General features: G+C 43.1%; 2 protein-coding genes across 4 annotated transcripts in view; both read right to left on the reverse strand.

The window, feature by feature from the left end:
• CD101 (CD101 molecule) overlaps positions 1-19761 on the reverse strand; it is a 45677-nt gene extending 25916 nt beyond the window's left edge. The window contains exons 1-3 of one of the 2 annotated variants that reach the window (XM_082458194.1): positions 16162-19761; positions 4870-5250; positions 3092-3508 (exon numbers count right to left, since the gene is read on the reverse strand). In XM_082458194.1, the coding sequence (XP_082314320.1) occupies positions 3092-3508; positions 4870-5250; positions 16162-16225 (862 nt within the window). In that variant the 5' untranslated portion in view covers positions 16226-19761. Of the gene's footprint in view, positions 1-3091; positions 3509-4869; positions 5251-12310; positions 12851-16161 lie in introns of those variants that run through there. The other variant, XM_082458195.1, reaches the window with a different exon arrangement.
• Positions 19762-23037: 3276 nt separating this feature from the next.
• Positions 23038-25159, reverse strand: part of PTGFRN (prostaglandin F2 receptor inhibitor) — a 75867-nt gene continuing 73745 nt past the window's right edge. For both annotated transcript variants that reach the window (XM_082458349.1, XM_082458348.1), the window contains one exon: positions 23038-24767. In XM_082458349.1, the coding sequence (XP_082314475.1) occupies positions 24601-24767 (167 nt within the window). In that variant the 3' untranslated portion in view covers positions 23038-24600. The remainder of the gene's footprint in view (positions 24768-25159) is intronic.

Below are 25159 nucleotides of genomic sequence, written 5' to 3' on the forward strand. Positions count from 1 at the left end.
AAAAAAATCAGTTGCATCTCTATACACTAACAATGAACTATCAGAAAAAGAAATTAAGAAAACAATCCCATTTACAATAGCATCAAAAGGAAGAAAATACTCAGGGATAAATTTAACCAAGGAGGTGAAAGACATGTACAATGAAAACTATAGAACACTGATGAAAGTAACTGAAGATGAAACAAATAAATGGAAAGATATCCCATGTTCATGGGTCGGAAGAATTAATATTGTTAAAATATCCATACCACCCAAAGCAATCTACAGATTCATTGTAATCCCTATCAAAATTCTAATGGCATTTTAAAATAGATAAAAACAATTCTAAAATTCATATGGAACCACAAAAGACCGTGAATAGCCAAAGAATTTTGAGCAAGAGCTGTAGGTATCACATTGCCTGATTTCAAAATACATTACAAAGCTACAGTAATCAAAACAGTATGGTACTGGCATAAAGACATATAGACCAATGAAACAGAAAAGAGAATCCAAAAATAAATCCATGAATCTATGTCAATTAATCTCCAATAAGGGTGCCAAGAATACACAACAGGGAAAAGATAGTCTCTTCAAATAAATGGTGTTGAATAAACTGGATATCCACATGCAGAAGAATGAAGTTGGACTCCTATCTCGTGCCATATTAAAAAAATAAACTCAAAATGGATCAAAGATTTAAACATAAGACCTGAAACTGAAAAACTACTAGAAGAAAACAGAAGGGGGAATTCCCTGGCAGTCCAGTGGTTAAGACTCTGCACTTCCACTGCAGGGGGCACGGGTTCAGTCTCTGGTCAGGGAACTAAGATCCCACATGCCACATGGCGCAGCCAAAAAAGAAAAAAGAAAAAGAAAAGAAAATAGAAGGAAAACATTCTTGACATTATCTTGGGCAATGATTTTCTGGATATGACCCCACAAGCACAGGCAACAAAAGTAAAAATAGATGGTGGGATTGCATCAAACTAAAAAGATTCTGCACACAAAAGAAACAATCAACAGAGTGAAGAGACAATCTACAAAATGGGAGAAAATATTTGCAAACCATGTATTTGAAAAAGGGTTACTAGCCAAAATGGATAAGAAACTCATACAAATTAATAGCAAAAAAAAAAAAACAAACCCAAATAACTTAATATAAAAACGAGCAAAGGATCTGAAGGGACATTTCTCAAAGGAAGACATACAAATGACCAAAAATATGGAAAAAGATGTTCATCACTAATCATCAGGGAAATGCAAATTGAAGCCACAAGATATCACCTCACATCTGTTAGAATGGCAATTATCAAAAAGACAAAAGATAGCAAGTGTTGGTGAGGATGGAGAAGAAAAAGGAACACTTGTACACTGTTAGTGTACAAGGAATGTCAATTGGTATGGGCATGATATAGAAAACAGTATGGAGGTTCCTCAAAAACTAAAAGTAGAACTACCATATAACCCAGCAATCCCACTTCCAGGTACATATGCAAAGGAAATGAAATCAGTATCTCAAAGAGATATCTGCACCCCTATGTTCATTATTCATAATAGCCAAGATATGAAAACAACCTAAGTGTACATCAAAGGATAAACGTATGAAGAAAATGTGGTATATATACACAATGGAATATTATTCAGCCATGAAAAAAAGGAAAAGCTTGCCATTTTCAAAAACATGGATCAACCTGGAGGACATTTTGCTATGTGAAATAAGCCAGACACAGAAAGACAAATATTGTGGAAACTAAAAATTGACAAAATGAATACATAGAAGTGGAGAGTAGAATGGTGGTTACCAGAGGTTGGGGGAGTGGGGACAATGGGGAGATAATGGTCAAAGGGTACAAAGTTTCAGTTATGCGGGATGAATAAGTTCTGGAGATCTAATGTACAGCATGGTGACTACAGTTAGTAATACTGTGTGGTATTACTTGAAATTTGCTAAGAAAGATCTCAAGAATTCTCACCACATACACAACACAACCATGTGAGGTGATGGGTATGTTAGTGAACTTGATTGTAGTCATTTCACAGCGCATACAGATATCAAGACATCATATTGTACACCTTAAACGTATACAATTTTTACTGATCTAAATAAATAAAATTTTAAAATAGTTTTACATTTTTAAAAATTGTTTTCAAAGAGAGGGAAAAGAAGCACATGTGATGTGTCTCCAAAGGACTCCCTGAGTATAATTTGGACACGTAACACCATCAGGACAATTTTTAATAGAATAGACTAACACTTATCCTAAAAAAAAAGAAAGAAAACTTCAGTGATCCACTATTGGATCATTGCTTTTAGCAGGGATATATATGGTTATAGACCTCCTCCTACCAGACCAAAGCCCATGTGGCGAGACCAGGAATCAAAATGGAGGCTTCCTGCTTGCTTTGGCGAAGGTGTCAATGGATCATGAAGAGTGACACCGTTCCAAGGAAAAGGGGTAAGGCGGAAGGAGCAGTGACTAAGACAAGACTTCACATTGGAAATAGGCTACCTGAGGTACAGGTGTCTGTAGGGAGAGGGCCTTGGAGAGATACACCTGTCTTCAAACGCCAGCTCCAGCACAGCGAGCTAAGGCAGAGCATTTAGCTGAGGCTCAGGGTCATGTTTCAAAAATGGGGACTTGACTAGTTGCCTCAGAGGGTGGTTGTTAGGACTAAATTCGATAATGTATTATAGATAAAGTGCTTACACAGAGCCTGGCAAGAATGGCAACAAAACTATTTCCATGCATGGCTGTGGAATCTACCTAACATTCAACAGATTTTATCCCATATAAAACCTCCCGTGGACAGAGCCCCCAATCTGTCCTTCTTATTTATGCTTCCCAGGTGACAAAAACAAAATTTACTCAAACTTTCTAATGATATTTTTGATCCAACAAAAGATTAGAAAAAAACAAAAAGAGAAAACTCCCTGGCGGTCCAGTGGTTAGGACTCCATGCTTTCACTGCCGAGGGCGTGGATTCGATCCCTGGTCGGGGAACTAAGATCCCGCAAGCCATGTGGCACAGCCAAAAAAAAAGAAAAAAAAAAGATATCCCCCAAATACCCACTACTAGCTGTTAATGAATTTCCCGAGAAGATAATTACCTGCTGGCTGGACCCTCAGAGTTGTTTGATCTGTCTGCTTTTTCGTGATGGAAGTCCAGGTTTCATCCGGATCCTGAATCCATTCAGTTGCCTCACAGAACAGCTGGCCCTGATCTGAGAGCCGGAGCCTCCCTATGGACAGCCTGAAGGTAGTGACCCCAAGCTTGTCGAGCCGCACGTCACCAGCTGCAAACCTCTCTGTATACAAGGGCCCAGGGAGCAACATAAAATCTTTGGAGAGGGAAATAATCTTGCTGGCTTGGCTTCTTTCTCCATCTTGCATCAGGTACCAGGTGACAGAGAGGTGAGTATGTTGAGCTGTGGCTTTGGATGACTCACAGGTAAGTTCCAGTGGCTCACCTTCCTCCTTACTGAGAGTCTGGGAAGTCATGGCAGCAGAGAGGGTATCTGGAATGACTGGATGCAAAGGAATGATTGTAATTGACTGAATACCTGTCAGACTAGCCTCCTTAGATGAAGATGGTGCCCTGACCCAACATCTGTAAAGTACATACTTTGAGTTGGTTTTCCACCAGCCTTATGCTTTCCCTATTGCCAACAGGAACATTGGTATCTATATACATACAGACTATGGAACTCGGCAAAGCTATTGGTTCACTGTTGTATTGACCCTGATTTTACATTTTTAGCACAGGCTGTAACCAGTTTAGCTATTCAGACACAGAGGTTTTAAATGGGAAAAGCACTGGGAGCTAGAAGACTATATTCTGATCCTATATTTGTCCCTATTTGACTCCATGAATTGGAGGAAGTTACTTCACTTCCTTGGGCCTTCACCTGCTCCTTTATAAAATAAAGTTCTGAAATAATCTGTTATAATTTATCATTCAGAGCCAAAATGCAACCCTTACCAAAGTTTTGAAAACCATCTTACTACCCTACCATTCTTTCCTTCCTCAAAGGTAATCACACAGCCTAAGTTTATGTGAAAGCAACACTTAGATTCAAAAATGAATGTTTATTGAGCATCTACTCAGAGCTAACCACTGTGCTAGAGAGTGAGGTAAATGTTCTCTTCTCATCGAGCTGAAGGTGAGGTCAGAGAGGGTCATGTAAGTAGCCAATTACCACATAAACTGGGTGAGTACTAACAACAGTAGTGTGAACAGAGCATCAAGAAAGAACAAAGATGGGAATACTGCCTGAGACAGAATGGGTTTCACAGAAGAGGTAATACCTAAACTGGGTTCAGAAGTATATGTAGGAGTTTGCTAGGCTGAAAAGGGAGTAATAAGATATTCTAGGCAAAGGGACAAAAGGGTAATTTCAAATAATATGACCCTTGCCCCATAGGTAACTATGTTAGAGAATGGAAGTTTGAGAATAATTACTTCCAAGTTAATGACTTACTTCCTTTGGTATTATATTAATTATATATAAACATATATTAAATATATTAATACTGGCTCTTCTATCAAGTTAATATTCTGCCTCTGAGAAGAGACATACCATGAGAACTCTCAAAGCTTTGTCTAATGCTGTGCTATTATCAACCTATGAATAGTTGTGGGCAAGGCCTAGGAAGACCACGTACTATCTAACTCATCATGACAAAGTCAATTGGGAAAATGCATTAAGAGTTTTAGGGAATATGAGATACCTATTTGTGACAAACTCCAAAATATCCAGAGGGATATGTGGGCTCTTTTGCCAAAACAAACAGCACAATATAAAGTCATGTCACATTGCAAGGCATCGTGTTGATGGAGAATCTGGCTTCTCAGGGGCTGGCTAGAAGAGGAGGGCACACAGCTTACCAATTAGATTCGTCCTTGCACTGTAACTCCCATAGTATTTTCCATCAGTGTTGGGTGTGTGACACTCGTACTCGCCAGAATCCTTCATCTGGAGCTTGGAGATGTGCAAAAAGACTGAGTTACCCTGGACCTTCTCCACATAGATTTCCCTACTTTGCACCCGCCGTGCATACACTGCATAAGAGAAGGTGGCATCCTTGGTGCTGATGATCTGGATTTCTTGGGTCGGGGCTGTCGGCAGGTAAACAGACCACTGGAAATGCTGCTCAGAAGGTCCCCGGTGGCCAGTTACGTTGCAGCCGATGCTGATGGGGTAACCTTCAGCTCTGAACAGCGGTCCTTTCTGAACTGTTACTTCTCTCTGGCCAGTGCTGAGCTTAGCTTGCAAGCAGGAGAAAGAAAGGGGAATAAAAATAGATTAGTGCTCCAGTTCCCAATGTGTCACATTATGTAGCTCCCTGTATTACAATTCTAGAAAATGAGGTCGTAGGTTATTAGCTATAATCAACTCAAATGTTCAATACCTTCTTCAGGATGAGGAACAGTGGAATGGCTTGATGAGTTAATTGTTCTTTTATAAGTTTAACTTCCATAGTAATCTCTAGTCTCTTAAAAAAAAAATGTTTAGCTTCATCAATGTAACATGACCACTTTCATAAAACATATCTGCTCATCTAAGTGCACCTGAAGTAAATACGATGTATAATAATTCACCTTTTACATTATTTTATGGGAAAATTCCTCAGTATACTTCCTCAAGCCTCCAATTCCTAGGTACCTGTCATCGAGCTTTTCTCACAGAAATGATTGCTGGAGAGGCAGAGTTTATGGCACTGCTGCTGGTGCCATGCTTTTTCCTGCCGGTTGGTTGGAAATATCTGTAGCTCCCGGCCAGGTGTGATGCAAGACTAGCTAAAATTAGCATCTGAAGAAACAGCAGCACTTCCTTTCTATACCGTGGAGGGTTTTTCATTTTGTAATTTTTTAAAGAGCCACTACAGCTTTATTGAAAAGCTTCATAAAAGATGACTGTCAAGCCCAACAGGATCTGGGATCAGATTTAGTTTAGTTGTTCTCTTACCCAAAGTTTTCAGTTGGGACCACTATGGAATGTTTCCTGTTGGGACAAATCTCAAGTATTAGGTTTAAAGGAGAAAATCTTATTCAATGGTAACATTTCCTTTGACATACACATTTTCAAAATCAAGCCTTTTTTAGAAATTAAAAGGTATGTATTTATTTATTATGTTAATATCATAGCCTAGTTTATTTTGTGTAACAGAAAGAACAAAGAACAAATGACAGAGATGCCACAGGGTGAGCTAGATCTTTCCACTCGGGGCCTAGGGCCCAGTGGAAAGACATCAGAAGAGTCCAAAAGGGAGCAATTGCTGGTATTACAGAATTAACAGAATAGAGTTCATAAGTAGGCATGGAAGAAGCAGAGCATCTGCTGAATTTTGTGAATCCACAAGGACAAAGAGTAAAGGAGACCAGAGTGAAAAAAAAGTGAGAGAGGGGAAAATGACATTACAGAGACCATGAGTATAGGCTGAGTATAGGAATTTTAGAATGAAGACAATTCTGATAGGAGGGGACCTGCAAAAAAATAGGGAGAAAGAGTAAGAGTCACCTGATACAGTCAACTAAAAATTGCATATGGATACAATCAATGCAAAACTGGAAAACAAACATCCAATCAATCAACCAATCACACAAATTTCCAGTAATCATTTAAAATATACTAATTTATTCATAAATCCCAGTTAATGTGATATATGTATATTATGCTCCTTTTGTAATAAGCACTTAGGAATAGAAGTTAGACCATATGAGAAAAAAATTTTAATTTTTTTTCAAAACATACAACTTTTTATTGAAGTATAGTTGATTTACAATGTTGTGTTAGTTTCGGGTGTACAGCAAAGTGATTCAGTTACACATATATATATATATCTATTCTTTTTCAGATCCTTTTCTATTATAGGTTATTACAATATATTGAATATAGTTCCCCATGCCATACAGTAGTAAAATTTTAAAATATTATTTACCAAAAAATTATACTACAAAGGCAATTTAAAACATTGTCAGCAATGCCAGCCAGTCTTAGACATACATCTTAGAGAAATGTGAGCACTGTATCAGGCTACACGTGAAAAAGTATCCACAGCAGCAGTGTTCATTACAGCCCCCAAACTAGAGACCATTCATATGTCCATCAACAGTAGAACAGGCAGACTGGTACATTCATAAAATGGAATCTTTTACAGAAATGAAAGTGAGTGAATTGCAACTGGTTGCAGAAACGTGGATCACTGTGTTTAATGAAAGATGCTGAACACTTTAGAATCTTTTTTACTATACTCTCTACAAAATTTAAAGAACGGCAAAAAAACCACACTGTATTGTTTAGTGATGCAAACGTAATGGGTAAAACTATTTTAAAAAAAAGCTAGGAAGTAGGTATCACGAAAGTCAGGAAAGTGATTGTGTGTGTGTGTGTGTCTGGATGGGACGCGTGGCAAGGTGGGTGGGTGCTTCTAGGGTCCTAGCAATGTTCTATTTCTTGACCTGCATAGTGGTTACATGGTTTTTACTTTTTATTTATTAGTTAAATTGCACATTAATGTCTTACTAACTTTTCTTATATGTTATATTTCAAGATAAAAATGTTTTTAAAAATATGATTTCTGAGGTACCACTAAGATGTTTATGTCAGGACGTGTTTCCACAATGTTATTTTTGGTGTCTAGGCAACACTTAACATTTTTTTTGACTTTTCAGAGAGATGGTACCACATGTGAAACATTTTATTTTGAAAACTAGCACTTCATTTTCTACTGCTTCGCCTACTAATTCAATAAATATTTGTTCAACCACTTATAGTGTTTCTGATGCTTCAAGGACTAAGATATGAAGATGAGTGTGGGATAGTCTCTGACTTCTTGATTTTACAGTTTAGTCAAGTAGGGTGGTAGTCATCTGTCCTGGAAAGAAATATGATAAAAGCGCTTTGAGGAATTTGAAGGAAGGAGAGATTACATTTTGGGGGAGGGAAATAGGTAAGATATATGGAAGAGATAGTATTAAAAATGGACTTTGGAGAAGGTTATGACAATTCAAGTGGAGAGACAGGGCCTTTTAGGTGAAGGAGATTTCATGAAAAGACTGTATAAGTAGTAATCAAAAGAATTGTTCAGGAAATAGAGAGTAATCAGTTGCATTAGGGGGAGGGTTACATGAAGATTAATAGAAAGAGGTAAGAGTGGGTAGGAATTTTGAGTCCAAAGCATGAAGGGCTTGACTATCATGTTTAAAAGTTTGGACTTGATTGATTCAGCAATGGGGAACCCACTGAAAGTATTTGAAAGGTCTTAGTAAAATTAACCTGACGGTGTGTAGGATGATGGAGTTAGAAGTAGACATCAGGTAATGATAGTAGCCCAGGAGAGGAGTGATGAAGGCAATAGAAATGGAAAGAAAGTGGCTATAATTTAAGAGCCACTGTGGAGATAAGATCTATAGAGTTTTTCAGTATCTTAGATGCTTGGAGGTAGAAGGGGTAGATGGAGGGATGGAAGGCAGGAGGAAATCAAAGATGATACCAGGTTTTGTAAGGGTGACTGCGAGTAATGGCACTGTTAACAGGAATAAGGATATCAGGAAAAGGTACTGTTGTGTGTTCGAGGGTGAAGGAGAAGACAGGGCATTTAATTTTGGAAATACTAAATTAGAGTACCATGGAACAAACAGGAAGGAAATCCAGCAAACATTTAGAAATAATATTTAAATATATGTCTATATCTGTAGCTATAGCTATCTATCTATACTTTAAAATCTACTCAACCCTTTGAAAATATTTGTAATCCAGTCCTCTTAAGAACTCTGAGATATTCCCATATTTAGCATTGTCAAAGTTGTAAATGGTGCAGCCAGAACCGAACTTGGATTTACAAATGTCAAATTCCTGGCTGTGTCCATTGTTTCCTCACTGCTTCCTGTAAATGCTTGTTTGTGACTAGGGAGAGTTCTGGGCTGTAGATGCAGATTAGGTCAGCTACATGTAAGCACTGGGAAGTGTTAGAGAATGTAAGGAGAGGGCTGAAGAGAGATTATTAGAGGATCTCTCTATTTAGGGGATAGGATGAGGAACAAAACCTACAGAAGGAAGAATCAGGGAGGGAAGAATCAGGTGGGAGGGCAGCAAGGACACAGTAGCTTGAAAACCAAAGGAGCAAAACAGTCCAAGAAGAAAGAGCTTGTCCGCACTGCTGAATGCCGCTGAGAGGGTAAGGACTCTAAAGGCGGACGAAAGTCTTTTTAGTTTGATGATGAGGAGGTCAGTGGAAATCTTTGTAAAAGAGATTTCCATAGAGCAGCAGCAGAGTATTTCAAGGGTAAGAAGCAACTGCAAGAAGCATAAACTACAAGAAGCATCACGGAGAAGGGAAAGAGAAGAATAGGGTGGCAGTTAGAAAGAGTAGATGGATGGGGCAGAGCAGTGAGGGAGGATGGACACAGGTACCTCTGCATGTCTACGGGCAGAGGAGCTGTAGAGGGGAGACATGGATGAAGCCAGAGAGAGGATGATGAATGTCATAAGGTGCTAGTAGAGGCACGAGGTCAAGAACATGATTGGGAGGGTACTCAGAAAAGCGAAAGAAACAGTGTGAAGGTTTAATAGGTATTGTGGAGGTAAAAAGGATTGACTGACAGAGGCCAATTCAAATGGCCATGCATAGGGAATCATACATACACTGAAGCATCTTATTATAAATCTGTTTTCTGGGGGATGTTGTACATATCTCTCCTCCTAAAGAGTGAAATACCTCAGAGGACTGACCCGTTGCTTTCTCTTTTAATAGACAGAGGGTTAGGCACCTCTGCACAGCAGGTCAGATTCTTGTTGACTGATGGACACAGAGCTTGGCATTGACATACTGCATTGGAGTCACATTTTTTTAACACGAAGAATTTCCTAATGGTGTTGACTTTTTCCAAACACATTACTGGGATTGCCAAATTTTCTATTTCAGTATTATTTGAATGGAAGCTATTTGACCTATATAAAATGTGGCCAACACCTGGCCACCTTTGATACGCAAAAACAGCAACTTCAAATGCTTCCACCTTATACAAAACCTAGCTGGAGAACATCAAACACAACAAGCGACTTCTCTTTCTTTACCCATATAAAATCCCTTTTTGCTTGGAGGCTGAGAATGCTTCCATCCATAATTCAGTGGATTTTTTTTTTTTTTCGTGAATACAGCCCCAGTAAGACAAACAGTAGCCCCTCCCCAGGACCCTCCCATGTTAATGACTTTTATTTGTAGGGCAGCTATTCAGGGTGAGGGGTGACAGACCAAGCAGACAAAGCTAAGTCCAAGAGCTCATTTACCCATGACCTTAACCTCATCTGGCCCCATATTCTAACAGGATTCATCATTCTTTATATATTTATTTAAAAAATTAATTAGGACAAGGTATACATTTGCTAAACAATGCAATTGGTCAGTTGATCATCCATCATTTAATTAATTTCCTTCATTATTCCCTCTGTATTTGTAATGACAAATAGCAGGCTTCCAAAATTTTTTTTCAAGTTACTTCCTGATATATATGTTTTTCACATAAAAACTGTGGCTCTACACAAAATTTGTGCTTAGGAAGAGTTTAAATTTAGAAGAAATCAATATATAACCCAGTTTAGGTAATGGTTTAAATGGGGAATTGAAAGGCTTGAAGCTTCCCCTTTTTGAACCTTGGTTATTACTTCCTTTTCCCAGGCCTTTCAGCTTACTCACTAGGGGAAAAAGAAAAAAAAAAAAAAGACAAAGAGAGAATTTGCAGTTGTCTGACTTATTGCACAGTGTAAGCCCAGTTTCCCCATACACAAGCCAAACACACGGTTCACAGACACAAAGCACAGACACTTGAGAATCACACTCAAGACACCTGAACAGGACACCAGACAACAATCCCCAAAGGATTCCACCAGTGAACCTGGTCATTAACATCTGCCAAGCCAGTCTAGTGGGCATTGATTACCCAGCAACTGGTCCCAGGAACTTCTCCTGCAGGCCACCTCTCACCCCAGCAGGCCCCATATCTGATCTTTACCTTATACTACCCAATGTCTTTTGAGACATGAACCCAATTCAACTCAAGCCAAGGTTTATTAAGCACCCCTTTGAGTTGAATGCTGCACCCTTTTCGTGTATTAGCCACAGCCTTGGTCACACTGATTCTAAGCTCTTCTAGTTCCCCTATTATCCAAGTCCCGTCACTAACTCCATCCAGTCTCTTTAAAGCAGAAGTTGTTAACTTGGGTCCACATGGGGGACGAAAAGGTTCAGAAACTTGGGTGGGAAAAAACCCTACATCTTTATTTTCACTAATCTTAATGGAAATTTAGCATTTTCTTCAGTCATGAATGTAGACAACAAACCATAGATATTTTCACATCACACTACATCTATTGCAGATATCTTGAAATATTGCTCATACTCATTACGACTTTGAAGTTTGGTGGTTAATAGACCACCTCCAGATCTTATTATGTAATACATAAATAATGTAGCAAATAAATGACTACATCAAAATTTACTTTAAAATATTTCAATAACCTTATTTCAATATGACTGATTTTCCCTATAATCTTATACATTTTAAGTCACACATTTAAAAATTATTCTGAGATGGGGTCTATGGGCTTCACCAGATGCTAGAGAACCCATAGCACTAAAAAGTACCTGCTACCTGCTCTGTCTGCTCTGAAACTATTTCATTCCTTCGCCAGTTCATCTGTTCACCCATCCACCCCCAAACTTCCCCCTTCGCCATCCTGTTCAACCATGTACAAATGCCCCTGGGCCGGCTGAGGTCCTTCCAGGTGCCCCTCAGCAGAGCCAAGTGAATCTTCCTGCCCCTTTCTCAGGCTCTTAATAGTCAATTCCCACTTCATCTCACAGATGAAGTCCAGAACCTTCTTTCAGGTTAGCCTAAAACTCCTAAGTGCTCTCATGACACTTCCATCCGGCCACATCCCCAAGGCACATTTATCATCTAGACAAGTTCTAACATCAGGCATCGCCTCTCAGTCTGAGGAGTTAAGCCTCTTCCTATCTCCAGGGATGAGTTAGCCCAAGAACATAAGGTGAAGGCAGGGCCAGCAAAATCGGCAGCTCTGGCCACACACACAAATGTAAAAACCAGTGGGATCAGATTCATGGGACTCAACCTAACATTGCACCTCCTGGAACTCAAGGATGTCTAGGTAGCCAAGCACATCATCAAAAGTCAAAAATGACTGCCAGCACCAGAGACGTGTGGCATTGTTTTTCCTGTAGAGACCAAACTGTCCCATTTTATCATCCAACAGTCTCCGTTTGACTAGCTCTTTGACAACAGTAACCTACAGAATTATGACACTTACTCAGAAAGAGAAAAAAAGATGCCACTCGTGGGAAGTGTGCCATTTGGACCAGTATAGACCTTTCCTGGTGGTGTCACTGAAGTTGCTCAGACGCTGAGTGACAAATGTTGCGCTCTCACTACAAAGATAAAGGGGAAGCAATAGTGTGGTTTCCAGCCCACTGAGAAACAGAGACGGCTTGCAAAGAGCAATACAGTTTGCTTTATATGGCTCTTTGCTAATCATTCAAATTTACCTACTTAGGAAGTTATCTTCATGGGTAGGTAAACATAGATAGATAAAAATAAGAAAAGATGGGCCTCCTCCTGGTTAAATACATATCATTAGGTAATGAAGGGAATTTAAGTAAACAGAATAAATAAAGAATCAAGCAGCAATTTTCTCTTCTTAGCCCTTACCTCGCCTCCCATCTTGGCAGAGGAAAGGACTGAGAAACGAGAGAAGCGCCCCTAGAAGACATGAACCTGGGGAGACATGCGGTGACGGTGACGATAACACACTCTAGGTGGGTGTGTCTGGGTCTGCACAGACTGTATTTTTTTTTTTAATTAATTAATTAATTATTTATTTATTTTTGGCTGTGTTGGGTCTTCGTTTCTGTGCGAGGGCTTTCTCTAGTTGTGGCAAGCGGGGGCCACTCTTCATCGCGGTGCGCGGGCCTCTCACTATCGCGGCCTCTCTTGTTGCGGAGCACAGGCTCCAGACGCGCAGGCTCAGTAGTTGTGGCTCACGGGCCTAGTTGCTCCGCGGCATGTGGGATCTTCCCAGACCAGGGCTCGAACCCGTGTCCCCTGCATTAGCAGGCAGATTCTCAACCACTGCGCCACCAGGGAAGCCCTGTATTTTTAATAGTTGATCTTAGAACAGTAAATTAACCTTTTCTAACCCTCATCAACAAAATGGAGATACTAACAGTATGTGCCCCATAAGATTGCTGTGAGAATTGAATGAACTAATTCACTGAAAGCACTTAGAACAACATCTAGTATATAGAAAGTGATCAATGCATATCAGGGACATTTAAGGGAATCTTCATCTGCCCAGTGTGGGCCTGGGCACCAAGGATGGCGGGGGAGTGACTTCACGGACTAGGACTAAGTTAGCCTGGCGCTGAACCCAGGCCAACTTAATCCTAGTCTGCGAAGACAAGACCATACACGGGACGAGCTTACTGAGGACGTTAGTTCCCCAGGCCGAGCCTCCATTTAGATGGGTCAGTAACAGCCTAGTCTGCTTCAGGCCACAGTTACAGCAGATCCCTGTTCCATCCACCTATCCAACAATTTTTTTAATCTTCTGGGTGCTATTTTAAGTGCTGCACATACGAAGCCTTTGTTCTCAGGAAACTTCCGTTTACTCAGATAACCACAAGGTAATTTTGCAAGCACAACAATCAATGGGACACCTAAAGGGAGCGGGGTGGGGCGGGGGAAGTGAGTGGGTGGGAGGGAGGGTCAAGATCGGCTGGGCCACATGAGACAACCAGGGAGGAAGGGGGGCCGAGGGGCAGTTGGGGAGAAACAGTCCAGCACGGATAATGACACACCAGCTGTGCCCTCCTTTTGGAGTAAAGTTTGAGGCTGGTGTGAAGGGAGAAGAAGGTGCATTCAGAAAAGGCTGGTTTTCTTTAGGTCCTTGGAGATCTGGTATGATTCTAATAGGCAGAGAAGAGAGAAGAAAGGACATTCCACTAGGGAGAAATGAAATGTATAAAGGTACCGAGGCAGGGATGTACAGGCTGTATTTAGGGAACAATTAAAGGGCAGTTTACCTAGAATGGCAATTTCAAACTACCTCTCCAGGCCATTAACCATAATATCAGTGGGGCTTGATGTACAAGAATTTTTTCACCATTGCAGTTGGAGAAGACATGGGTCACCCCCCAGGCACCAAAATTCACTGTATTGGTTAGGTATTGCTGTATAACAAATAGAAAACTTTGGTGGCATACAACAGTAAAGATTTATTTTTGTTCACAAGCCTATGGGGTCAGCTGATGGGAGCTGGATGGTCTAGGACGGCCTTAGCTTGGATCCCTCTCACAGCCCTCGAATAGGCTAGCCTGGGCACATTTTCACAGTGATGTCAGGGGTCCAAAAGGACTAGGGGAAACACTTCAGTACTTTTTAAAGCTTCTACTTTCATCATGATTGCATGCCTTCTACAAGCATCCCTCAGATCAAAGCAAGACACATGGCGAAGTCCAAAAGCAAGAGATGGGTTAATGGACTCCATCTCTTTAGTGAAGGGAACGGCGAAGTGTCAAGGCAAAAAGAGAGGTAGAGAACGGGGGCCATCAATGCAATCAATCTGCTACGTGCACGGAAAAGAGAACTATTTTAGAAATAAGCATTGACCACAGAGACAATCATTGGCAATAAAACAGAGGACGCTGTATTCCTGAAATACATACAACTAAGTAAATGCTATGCAAGTTCTCATTCTTGGCTGTTGCCAATTTTTTCTTCTTTCTATTTTACTGGCTCCATTTCTGCCAGAATTTAACATTGACAGGGTGATGTCGCTTCTTTTCTGGAGGGAAAATAAAGAAGCTTTCTGTTATCAAGGGGAAAAGAAAAAAGAAGAAGAAAGGAAAAAAATAGAGCCAGTGAGAGAGACAGTTATTCTATTACCTTGGGAACCACTGCAGTGCATTGCAATTTTATCAGTTGAAAGGAATGTAAAAATAGAGTTCCTGATTCAGATGGAGGGAGAAGGCCAGTGCTGGACAAAGCAACACAAGGACGTACTAAAGAAAAAAATCCTTTCTTAAGTTCCTAGAAGATTAATGAAAAGTGATGTATTTTTTTCAGGTTTGACATGCTCAAATATTAATTCCATAAAATTATAGAAATTGCAAGTATCGTGGATTCCTAGCCTAAGCATTCAGGCCCAAGAAATATTTAAACGGGTACCTTTTACATGTCAGGTTCTGTGCAAGGCATTTTCACATATGCACTGTTATAGAATAACTCACATCACTATGTGATAGGTATTATTAATACCATTTTACAGATGAGAAAACTGAGGCTCAGAGGAATCAACTAACCTAGCCAAGATTGTATGGCTAGGAAATGGGTGCATTCTATGGCTGCTTTCTTACTTGTGGCTCAGTGCTCTTTCTATTAGCTTGCCATTTGCAAGCTTTCAGAAGGCAGACTATGTAGGACAGTGAGTGACTGGAGGACGGAAAAGAAAACCCCGAAGGGGTCAGCAGGAAGCTGATCAGGATTTTGCCCCTTTTCCTACCTGAGCTCCTATAATTCAGGTCAAAGTGATAGCTACCCCACAGGTGTGGGACTTGCCAAGGTATAAGGGAGCCCTGGGGCTAAGCCTCGTTTCTCTGTGTATGGAACACCAAGCAGTGACACCACAGGAAGGGATCACAGTGAGCTCAGTCAATCCCTCACAGAACAGTGGAAGAAACGGCAGCCTCAAGTGGGCCTGGTTACAACTTGGCCCACCAAGTTGTACTTCCCACCAGCCTGGCCGCACCAGGAGCTGACAGTTAGTTAACCAAGGCTAAGAGCTTTTCCAGGTGTGTGGTAACTCCTCCTGTCTGTGGGGAAAAGCCTGAACTAGATTCCTGTGGGCAGAGGCAAAGGCCAGGGCATGGGAAGAGGGGTGCAGGAGGAGATGGGGACTAGAGGATGGTGGCAGCAGAGAAAGAGCAACACATGGGATTCCCGGGCCATTTGCTGTTTCCAAATACTCCCTTGGGAAGAGCTACTTCTTAAATTCCCTGTTAGGGAGTAGCTGACAACGAACTCTGATTTTGAAAAAAGGAAGGGAGGACTCAGAATAGGCCCCAAAGAAAAGAAGAAAGGAGAAGGAATAGGAAGTTCACTTACCTGGGCTTTGGGTACGGGCGAACCCCTGAGATACAGTTGCCCCTTCATGGTTTCCTTGGCCCATAAAGCAGCTCAGGTGCCTCCTACCCTATTAAATAGCCACATTTGCACCCTAGTTTCAAACCGTCTCCTCTTCCTTCCCCTCTTCAGATGTGTGAGTTTCCCGGTGTTCTGTAGTCTGCTTGATTTCCTAACTTGCTGGCACTTCAGCCCACCACGATCTGGGCTTGGCTCCACCCAAACATCCAAGGTCACAGCGGTGGACACTGCTCAGCTCTCCCTTGACTTGGTCCTTCTGTGGCACAAGGGTATGACGGACCATTGGCAGATCTACTTGGAATTCTTTCCTACCATCTCTGATAGCACGCTCTGGCTGGGATTTTCTCTCTCCCCTTTGGAAGTTCCTTCTTAGTCGTCTTCTCGATGGACCCCTTCTCCAGGCTTCCGTCATCAGCCCTTTGCCTCTCACGCTGCGTCTGCCTCTCATGCCCCACCTGTATAAGGACAATCACAAATCTGTCTCCACCCCCAACTTCTCCCTTAAGCTCCAGGCCAATTATCTAGCTGTGTCGAACATTTCCACTTGAAGGTCCTGCAGGAAACTCAAACTTGCATCCAAAGCTGAAATCATTGTTTTCTTCTTCACTGGTATTGTCCATTGTGGTTGACTGCACCAGCGTCCACCCAGACCCATGGCTGGCCTCCACACTCCACATCTAGTTATAAAGTCCTACCAGTTTTCCCTAAAATCCTTAATGAATTCATTCTACCTGCTGCTGTTGCAACTGAGAGCTGCGATTTTTCACCTGGATTAACGCAGTTCCTCTTCCAACCTTGTCTGCACCCCGGTCCCTTCCACCAGAGTAACCTAAAATGCAAACAGAGCCATGCACTGTCCTGATTAAAGGGTTTCAATGGCTCCCCCAAAGTTCTAGACGATCAAGTCCAAACTCCTTGACTTGACCTTTACGAGCTGACCCTTGAGAACTCTCTCCTACCACCTCACCCTTCAGACACAGAACCTCTGTATTTCTCTGAACGTATCTTACCATCCTCTCTGTTTAACTTTGTATATGCTATCCCCTCTGCTTAGAGCCCCCTCTACCTGGTATATGCCTATTCATTAAAAAAATTTAAAATCTAGGTTTGCATCTCCTACGCAAAACCTTTCTTGACACCTTAGAAAGTTCACCATTCCCTCCTCTATCTCTGTCAGTGAACTCCTATAATTTTACTTACTATACGTAATAAAATGAATTATTTACATGCCTCCCTCTCCTGCAAGACCATGAATTTCCTAAGGGCAGGGGCCAGTTCTTACTCATCTATCTCTTCAAAAAATACTGAATGGCTAAAATAGTCAGGCACTGTAGCTGGTATAGTGATTTAGAACATGTACAGACTTTGAAGTCAGAAAGACCTGCATTCAAATCTTGAGCAAATTAGTTTCTTTAAGTCTCAATTTCCTCATCTATAAGAATAGGGACAGTAACAGTAGAAACTCATAATTAGAGCTGTTAGTTGATCAATTAACAGAAAAGTCAGGTAAAGACAGGAATCATAAAAAGACACTTATATTTCTTAACAATTTTATTTTCACCTCAATCATATACATATATATTTGTTCACCGATCTCTTAACACAGGCCCAGGGCTTTCCTTTGAGTATAGGTCTGTTGTCTGGAGTCTCCTCACCTTTTTGCATAAACCAAACCTATGTCTTCTGCTACAACTTTCAGGTTTGTTTTATTTTTTATTTTATTTTTTAAAGCCTTTATTGAATTTGTTACGATTTTGCTTCTGTTTACGTGTATTTATAGTTGCTGAATGCAAATTGTGGTGTGTGCTTCGGTGAATGGAATTTCAGGCTCTCCCTGTGCACAGCCAGTGGGCGAAGGTCACCTTAAATGACTCTTTCTTCCCATTTGTCTGTTGATCCCCAAACCAGTTGCTTTTTTCCAGTTGCTTCCCGGGTGCCTGTACATAGTTTGTCTTTGTACCAGAGCACTCTCCTGTGTTCTACTTTAACAGACAACGGCTGTATGAGGAAGACATTGTAAACAGAATACAAATGAAACCGGATTTCTATGGCCTAGGTTTTGTACATACGGAAACTGCATGGTATTTAAATTATTGTTTGTCTCCAATGATGTATGCAGTTTCTTTAAAAACAAACCCAAAAAAAAAGTCTTAAAAAAAAAACATTGCTTCTGTTTTGTTTTGGTTTTTCTGCCGTGAGGCATGTGGGATCTTAGCTCCCCGACCAGGGATTGAACCCACACCCCCTGCGTTGGAAGGTGAAGTCTTAACTACTGGACCGCCAGGGAAGTCCCCCAACTTTCAGGTCTGATTTCTTTAAAATGGAGTAAGAATTTTAAAAACACTTGTGAAGCCAATGGAGTACAGATCCTCCCATGTTTTTATGATCTGTCTCCCATCAATCTTTTATAGTTGTTTTGCCTAGACCTAAACTGATAGCATTTAAAAAAAAAAAAAAAAGCAATTTGCCTCTATCTAGTCTTTCCAGAGAATTCATCTGATTGTATCAACACCTCTTTCTTTGGCACTCGTATTTCATTGGTTTACATATTATTCAATGAAATGATGTAATCATAGTAACCAGTGCTGGTGGCACAAATAGGCTGGAGAATAAACAGCACAGAGAGGACTTAGATGAGAATCATTGCCCCCGCCCCCCAACCCCAGTGGAGCTGAGCCACCCAGGTGTATAAGCCCCAAGCAGTGAGTATATTAACCATGTCATTTTATTTCTGGTTTTTGATGCTTTGACACCTAGGACCTTGCTGATCCTGGAGAGACCGCCCCTCCCACGGCTGGCCAGTTCCTAGAGAAAGGAAATCATTCCGATTTGCCTGTAAGCACGCCTTCCACGCGCAAGCCAACCAGTCTGGAGTCCACACACCCTCCACCTCCTCCATCAGGCTCTCACGCTCAGGACCGCTGTTTCCTGCTCTGATCACCCCAAGGCCAGGAACCAGACGTGTTGGCGGGGTGCGGGAGAGGGGGATAGCTGGTGTATTAAATTAAGAATATGCGGATTACGACCTGCTGAACGAGGAGGCACCAGCCACCCACATGGGGTCAGCCAGTGGCTCCCTCGGCATCTGAACGCCCACCCCGAGGAAGTGAAACCCCCGGGTCATTTTGATCGAAGGCGCAATTTCAATACACTCACACAAAGTCAAGTCACAAGACTTGTTACTTACAGATCCCAGAAACCAGGGTCGGGGGTGCCAGTGAGCAGGGGGAAGGGCAGTGCTCCGACGTCCCAGGTGTCCAGCAAGCAGGAGATAAACAGCAGGGTAACAAGCACCTATTACTTATAAGATGGTTGGGGCAGAGGCTGCAGGCTCAACTCAAAGTGGTTATTTTAAAAGGTGCCCCAGGAAAAGCAAAGTGGGAACTTGGGGTGGGAATCCTAAGCTCAGGTCCTTATCTAAATGTCCAGGCTCTGGCTGTGAGCAGGGCTATTACACTGTAAAATCCTAGGCAGCAACTCAAAATAGCTGTTTTCTCATCACACCAGATAACTAGGGATACTCCCTATGCCCCAGAAGCTGCTGAAATTATCCAAACTAGTCAATCCTAAGCCTGCTTACCCTGACTTGCCCGTTCCTTCCTGTGAAAACCCCAACAAAGGCTATTGCCCATGCTTCTCCCTTGCTCCCTCTGCTGCCTGAGGGACCCTGGTGCTTTCCCGTGTGGCCCCCTTTCGTGTGGCATGACCCTCCCTCTTGGAATCTGTGAGTGTAACAAACTGTCTTTTCAATGGCAGTCATCTCCCGATCCGCTGGTCCTGCCTCACCTAAATAATAATAAAACCTGTATTTTAAAGCAGTGTGCTACACACACTGGTCTGTGGGTAAGAGGACATGGAGTGGCTGTTACTTGGAAGATCTAGTTACATGAAGAGCAGGTAAGAAGTCTTCTGCTGTAGTCACCTCAGGGTGACCTCAGACACTTGCCCAGGTGTACGGCACATCTAAGCATCCTAGTGTTGGTTAGCTATTGTCACAGTGGTGAGGGGTCCCTGCCCTCGGGCCACTTTCAGACAACCAGAGCATCTGTCAGGGGTTCCTCTCCTAGCCTAGAGGGGCAGAAAAGGCTCCCTGGGACCTGAAGGAGAAGTAGGAGTTGGAACAGGTGGAAAGAGGTTTCTAGAACGAGCAAACAGCAGGTTGCGAAGGCCTCTAGGAAAGGACATAAGTGGCAGGTTTTCTGTGCTTAGCACAAGGCCTAGGCCACAGGAGGTGTGCAAGCAAATTTTTGTTTTACTTTTAATATAAACTGAGGCAGGAACAGGCTGAGCAATAGGTATGGGACTGCTGAAGACCAGCTCCGACTGTGTCAGCATCGTGATGTGAACAGTCTTCCGTCTTCATGCAGAAGTGTGCAGTGTCGGGCTACTCTCCCGGCAGGACGTTAACTGTGCATTTATAAACCGCCAGTCCCTTCCATAGGCCCGGATCAGGGCCAAGGTTAGTAACCGGGACACAGACCCAGACCCTGAAGACCTCACAAGTGAGGTGGTCCCTGCCCAGGACACACATGGGGAAGCCCAGCCGAAGCTGAGCGGCTGCTCCAGGGGCCAGCAGGGAGGTGGGGCTCCCAGCACTTCCTGCTGTGCAGGTCCCTGAAGCCAGTGGCCTGGGGAAAAGCACTGTTTTTATATAATACGGGGACGAGCACCTTCTGGATTAGTTTGGCTCCAGACTGGGTCATGAGTCAGAAAAGCCGTTCCGTCCCAGGCACAACATGGTCACAGAACTTGGGTGTGTTTCCTCATCCGCAGAGAGGAACAACCTCTAACTTCTCTCTTTCCTGACAGGAGTCCTGTAAGGTCATGGGAATTCACGGAAAGACCAAGAGACCATCCATCAGCAACAGGATCCTGGCCCTCACCTTTCCACTCGGTGGGAATCTCAATATTGATCCTGTTAAATCCATTTCTTCTTTGATCTTTGGTGAAAATCTACAATGCTTTCATAGGATCCCAAGAGATCAGAAGGTGCCCGAGTTGCAACCGGAATTCAGTCACAGCCCCTCATGCGGAGGAGATAAAAGGGCCTCAGAGATCAAGTGCCTCACACAACTTCAATTTAAATTAAACTTCCTTTAATGAAATAAAAAAAAACAAATGGTGCATTGCATAATATTTTGTGGTCACAGTATAAAACAATACAATTAGTTCATATAACATTGGATATGGACAAAAATACACAGGACCCTTTCTTTGTCTACGTAAAATTCAGCAGATCCATATGTGCCACGCTAAAAAAGAAAGAAAGTCAACTTTTTTCTCCTAGTGATCTGCACACAATATTTATCACTGAGAATTTGGTCAAACAGCGGAGGAGAACTTACCCAAATCCCAGTTCCCTTCTTCCTCTGTTGTCATCGGTGAAGCTAAAAAAAGTTTCTGAAAGTAGCAAGTTGTGTAGTATTGCTTATTATTCCTGCTAGAGAGGCTCAGTCTTTGGCTCACAGATGTCAGTGACAAAATCATGGCTGCAGGCAGTCTGCAAAGCAAGAAGCAAGAGCCACCAGGGAAAACAGGCAAGGGTCTGGGCAGGAGGGGCCACCTTTACGAGGATCTTAGGGAAAGCCACGTGGATAGGAGGGGAGAAAACACACAAATAAATACATTTCTAAATTCAGATTTAAATCCAGTTGGTGAGTCAGAGTTCCACCATCCCATGAAAAACCTGAAAAGTTGTTAAAAAGTCAGAGCTTGGATTTTCTTTTTTTTTTAAAAAGTGAAAAGTGTATGTAAACATTATAAAGTAAACAATTGAAAGTAATTTTGAGGCTTCTATCGGAACATAGCTTAGGCTCTTTCTGGGGATATCTTTATGATTAGAAAAAAAAAAAAGCCAAACTTTTGATCGCTTCTTTGTGTTAAGCAGTGCAATTTCATCTGTGTGAATCGTGGCTGGGTCCTTCCATTCATACTAGTGTTTCTGGAGGGAACCTCTTCCAGAAGAACACTTAGTGGGGGCCCTATTTGGTACAACAAAAGAGTACATCTCACACTATGAACAGGACACACATTCCAGCCAAGTTTATGCCCCTGGAAGGAAGGAGGCCCTTGGTACAACGCCCTGGGATTTCTCCCCACTTTGTACCAGCCCAGTGGACAGAGGGTGGGGCTAGGGGGGCGGGCGGTCAATGCCTTAACAGCCCCAGCCTTGAACTGCAACAGCAGTTTGAAAGGAAAAGGTACAGTGTATGAGCACGTGTCACCTTTCCTGCCACTGAGTGTCTGCTGTGACCCATCCGTGGTTTTACATACACCTGGGGCCACCTGGTCACGTCCAAAGCCAAGTACCCTTTCCTCCTACCACGGGCCTGTACTACCACAGTCCTGAATCTTCTTTTAGGAGGCATGATAACTGCAAGGGTTCAAAGGGCACTGGCTGTTCCTAACACAGCACCTGTTTCTATTTCCTGTTTGCACAATCACCTGTGACCACCTCCTCTGGAGTGGCCCAGTTAGGAAATGGCATGCAGGAAACACCCAAATCTAGTGCTATCAAGGCCTCCTTCCCTTCCTCTAGTCATCCGTGCTCTGGTGGGGCGGACCTGCTGCCCGTCTTCCCGCCACAGATGCTAGGTCTGGAATTCATTTGTGCTGCTACCATTAGTGCAAAATCTAGTTTCTATCACGTGAGTGGTCCCCTCTGTGGGCGAAACCAAAAGGAAAAAATTCGGTGGAAACTTGCCTCCTGGGGGTGATTTGGTGATAAGTGCAGAACGAATCGTGGGTGACAGAGGGAGGGAAGTGGAGGGGAAGATGGTGGGCCCGAGGAGTCGGCTGTCTGGCCCATTGTGACAAAGAGCCGCACATGAATGGCCATCATTTTGTATTACTTTATTGCTCAAAACAAACGAATCTTTCTCCCCTTTGGAAGACAGAGCAGTATTAGATCCTTCAGAGCCAGGATAAAAGCACAGAGGACTGCAATGTGGGGCGTGAGTCACCAGTGAGCCTCAGGAAACCCCACTGGGATGCTTCCGAAAAGCCAGCGCTGTGCAGGGGGAGACACTTCGGGGAGCGGAAGATCTCTTTGGGTCCGTTGTCCTTCTCCTGGTCTGAGGGATCAGGCAAAACGGACTGCTCTCAGATCTACTTTGTAGGCTGTTCACATGGCAATATAAATTGCTGGGTTTCCTTTGTCTTCCTAATAGGAAGGCAAACATACCACAGAGTATACCCTTTCTCACTAACCCCCTGCAGGGGATTTTAAAAAGACTTGAAGGACTGAAAAGGTCATAGAAAATGCATGGTTCTTCCAGGTAATTTCTGATTCCGTGAAGTCAGTCTTGCAAGCAGCAATTCACCTCCACATTAAGGAGCCCACGCAGCCCACAAAGGATGTGGGGTGTCCGTGGTTCCCCCTGCAGACCCACAAGGCCTTTGCCTCTCACAAAGGGCGGGACAGAGAATAGAGGTGGCTTCTTCCGCCTGACACACCCCTGGCACCACTGACCCTCCAGGCACGAGCTCCAGACATCTAACTCCCAGGATCCCCCTTCTGCAATCCCCAGGGCCCCCTGAGGCACGGTGGCCTCCGAACTACGGAAGTGACTGTCTGTTCCCTTCCTTGTCCCCAACTTCCTCTTCCTTGCAGGCCTTCTTACTGCCTTGGACAGAGGTGGCTGTGCATTTTTCTTCATACGCATTCTTAAGGCTAAGGTGGCAAGATAAGGTGCTTGGTGGAGAGCCAAATTCTCAATTCCAGGGCCATTTCAGCACTCGCACATAAAGCAGATACGAAAGAAATGGAAAGGGGGCAGAGAAGCAAAAAACCAAAAGAGAACAAAATGCATCTGGGCTCGATAGGAAGTTACGGACTGCAGGTTTAGATTTCAAATGTGGTCTAAACCCCCTGAAAATAGGGGGTGGGGGAGGGTAGTAAAAGCCACAAATTAGCCTTCGGCACTGGTCTGTGTTGTCCCTCGGCAGGGGTGGAGGGTCGCCTTTAGCAGCTCTCTCAGCACGTGCCTCCGATGCAGAAGCCGGCTCTCAAGCGGGGCCCTTCCGTTCTCACCCGAGACAAAGAACTCTGAACACCTTCACCCCTTCCTCACCGCAACCCCTCGAAACAAAAGGTAGAAACACACACAAGCCAGAGATCTATAAACCAGTAGGAGAAAAAAATTAGACAGAGGTTAACCATTAAAAAGCCGCCGTCGGGAAAACACACACTCGATTGTTCTATCAGAAAGTGCCGTGGGAAGAAGAGCTGTGTGCTGGTAAACATGTCCGCGCTCAGAACTTGACATGCAGAAAAGAGAGAGCGCCGAGTCCCACCTGAGATTAGAGAGGACTGGTTTTTAGTGTAACACACATCACGTTAAAAGATCACTGTCCTCTTCTCCTCGACCGTCCCTGTGTCCCGGCCTTTCCCGGCCCCGGTTAGTCCATCTCCATGGACATGAGCCGGCGGCGCTCCCGCCTGGTCTCCTGGACCTCCTTCTTACAGCACCAGTGCGAGCTGCAGTACCCGATGAGGCAGGACAGGAGCCCGATGACCGTGGACAGGCCAACGCCGATCAGCAGCGGGTACTTGAAGGCGTTCAGCACTGGGAGAGAAAGACCAGAGGGAACGGGTCAGTGATGCGAGGGGGGGGCCTCGGAGAAGACCGCCGCCTCCCCTCTCCATTGCCACGGTGTCTCCACCAGGGATCTGACCTCATGCATCCTGTACCCAGCACCTGGCGTGGTGCTTGAGACAAGAGCAGCTCGGCCATGCGTGTCCAAAAAATGAGCAAATGTCTCCCCACTCAGCTCTGTGAGGGAAGGCAGCGGAAAGCCAGAAAAAAAAAAGATTCTCCTTCAATGTCTTTGAATGTCAACTTGCTTTTTAGGGTTTTGGCAGGAGATTGATTTTTAAAAGTCAGTATAAGGGCACCACACATTCGGCAGCAGATGCATCCTTAAAAAAACCATACATAAATCAATTCTATGCATCAGA

Source organism: Balaenoptera physalus, assembly GCF_965194825.1.
Source record: "Balaenoptera physalus genome assembly, chromosome: 1".
NCBI classification, from domain to species: Eukaryota; Metazoa; Chordata; class Mammalia; order Artiodactyla; family Balaenopteridae; genus Balaenoptera; species Balaenoptera physalus.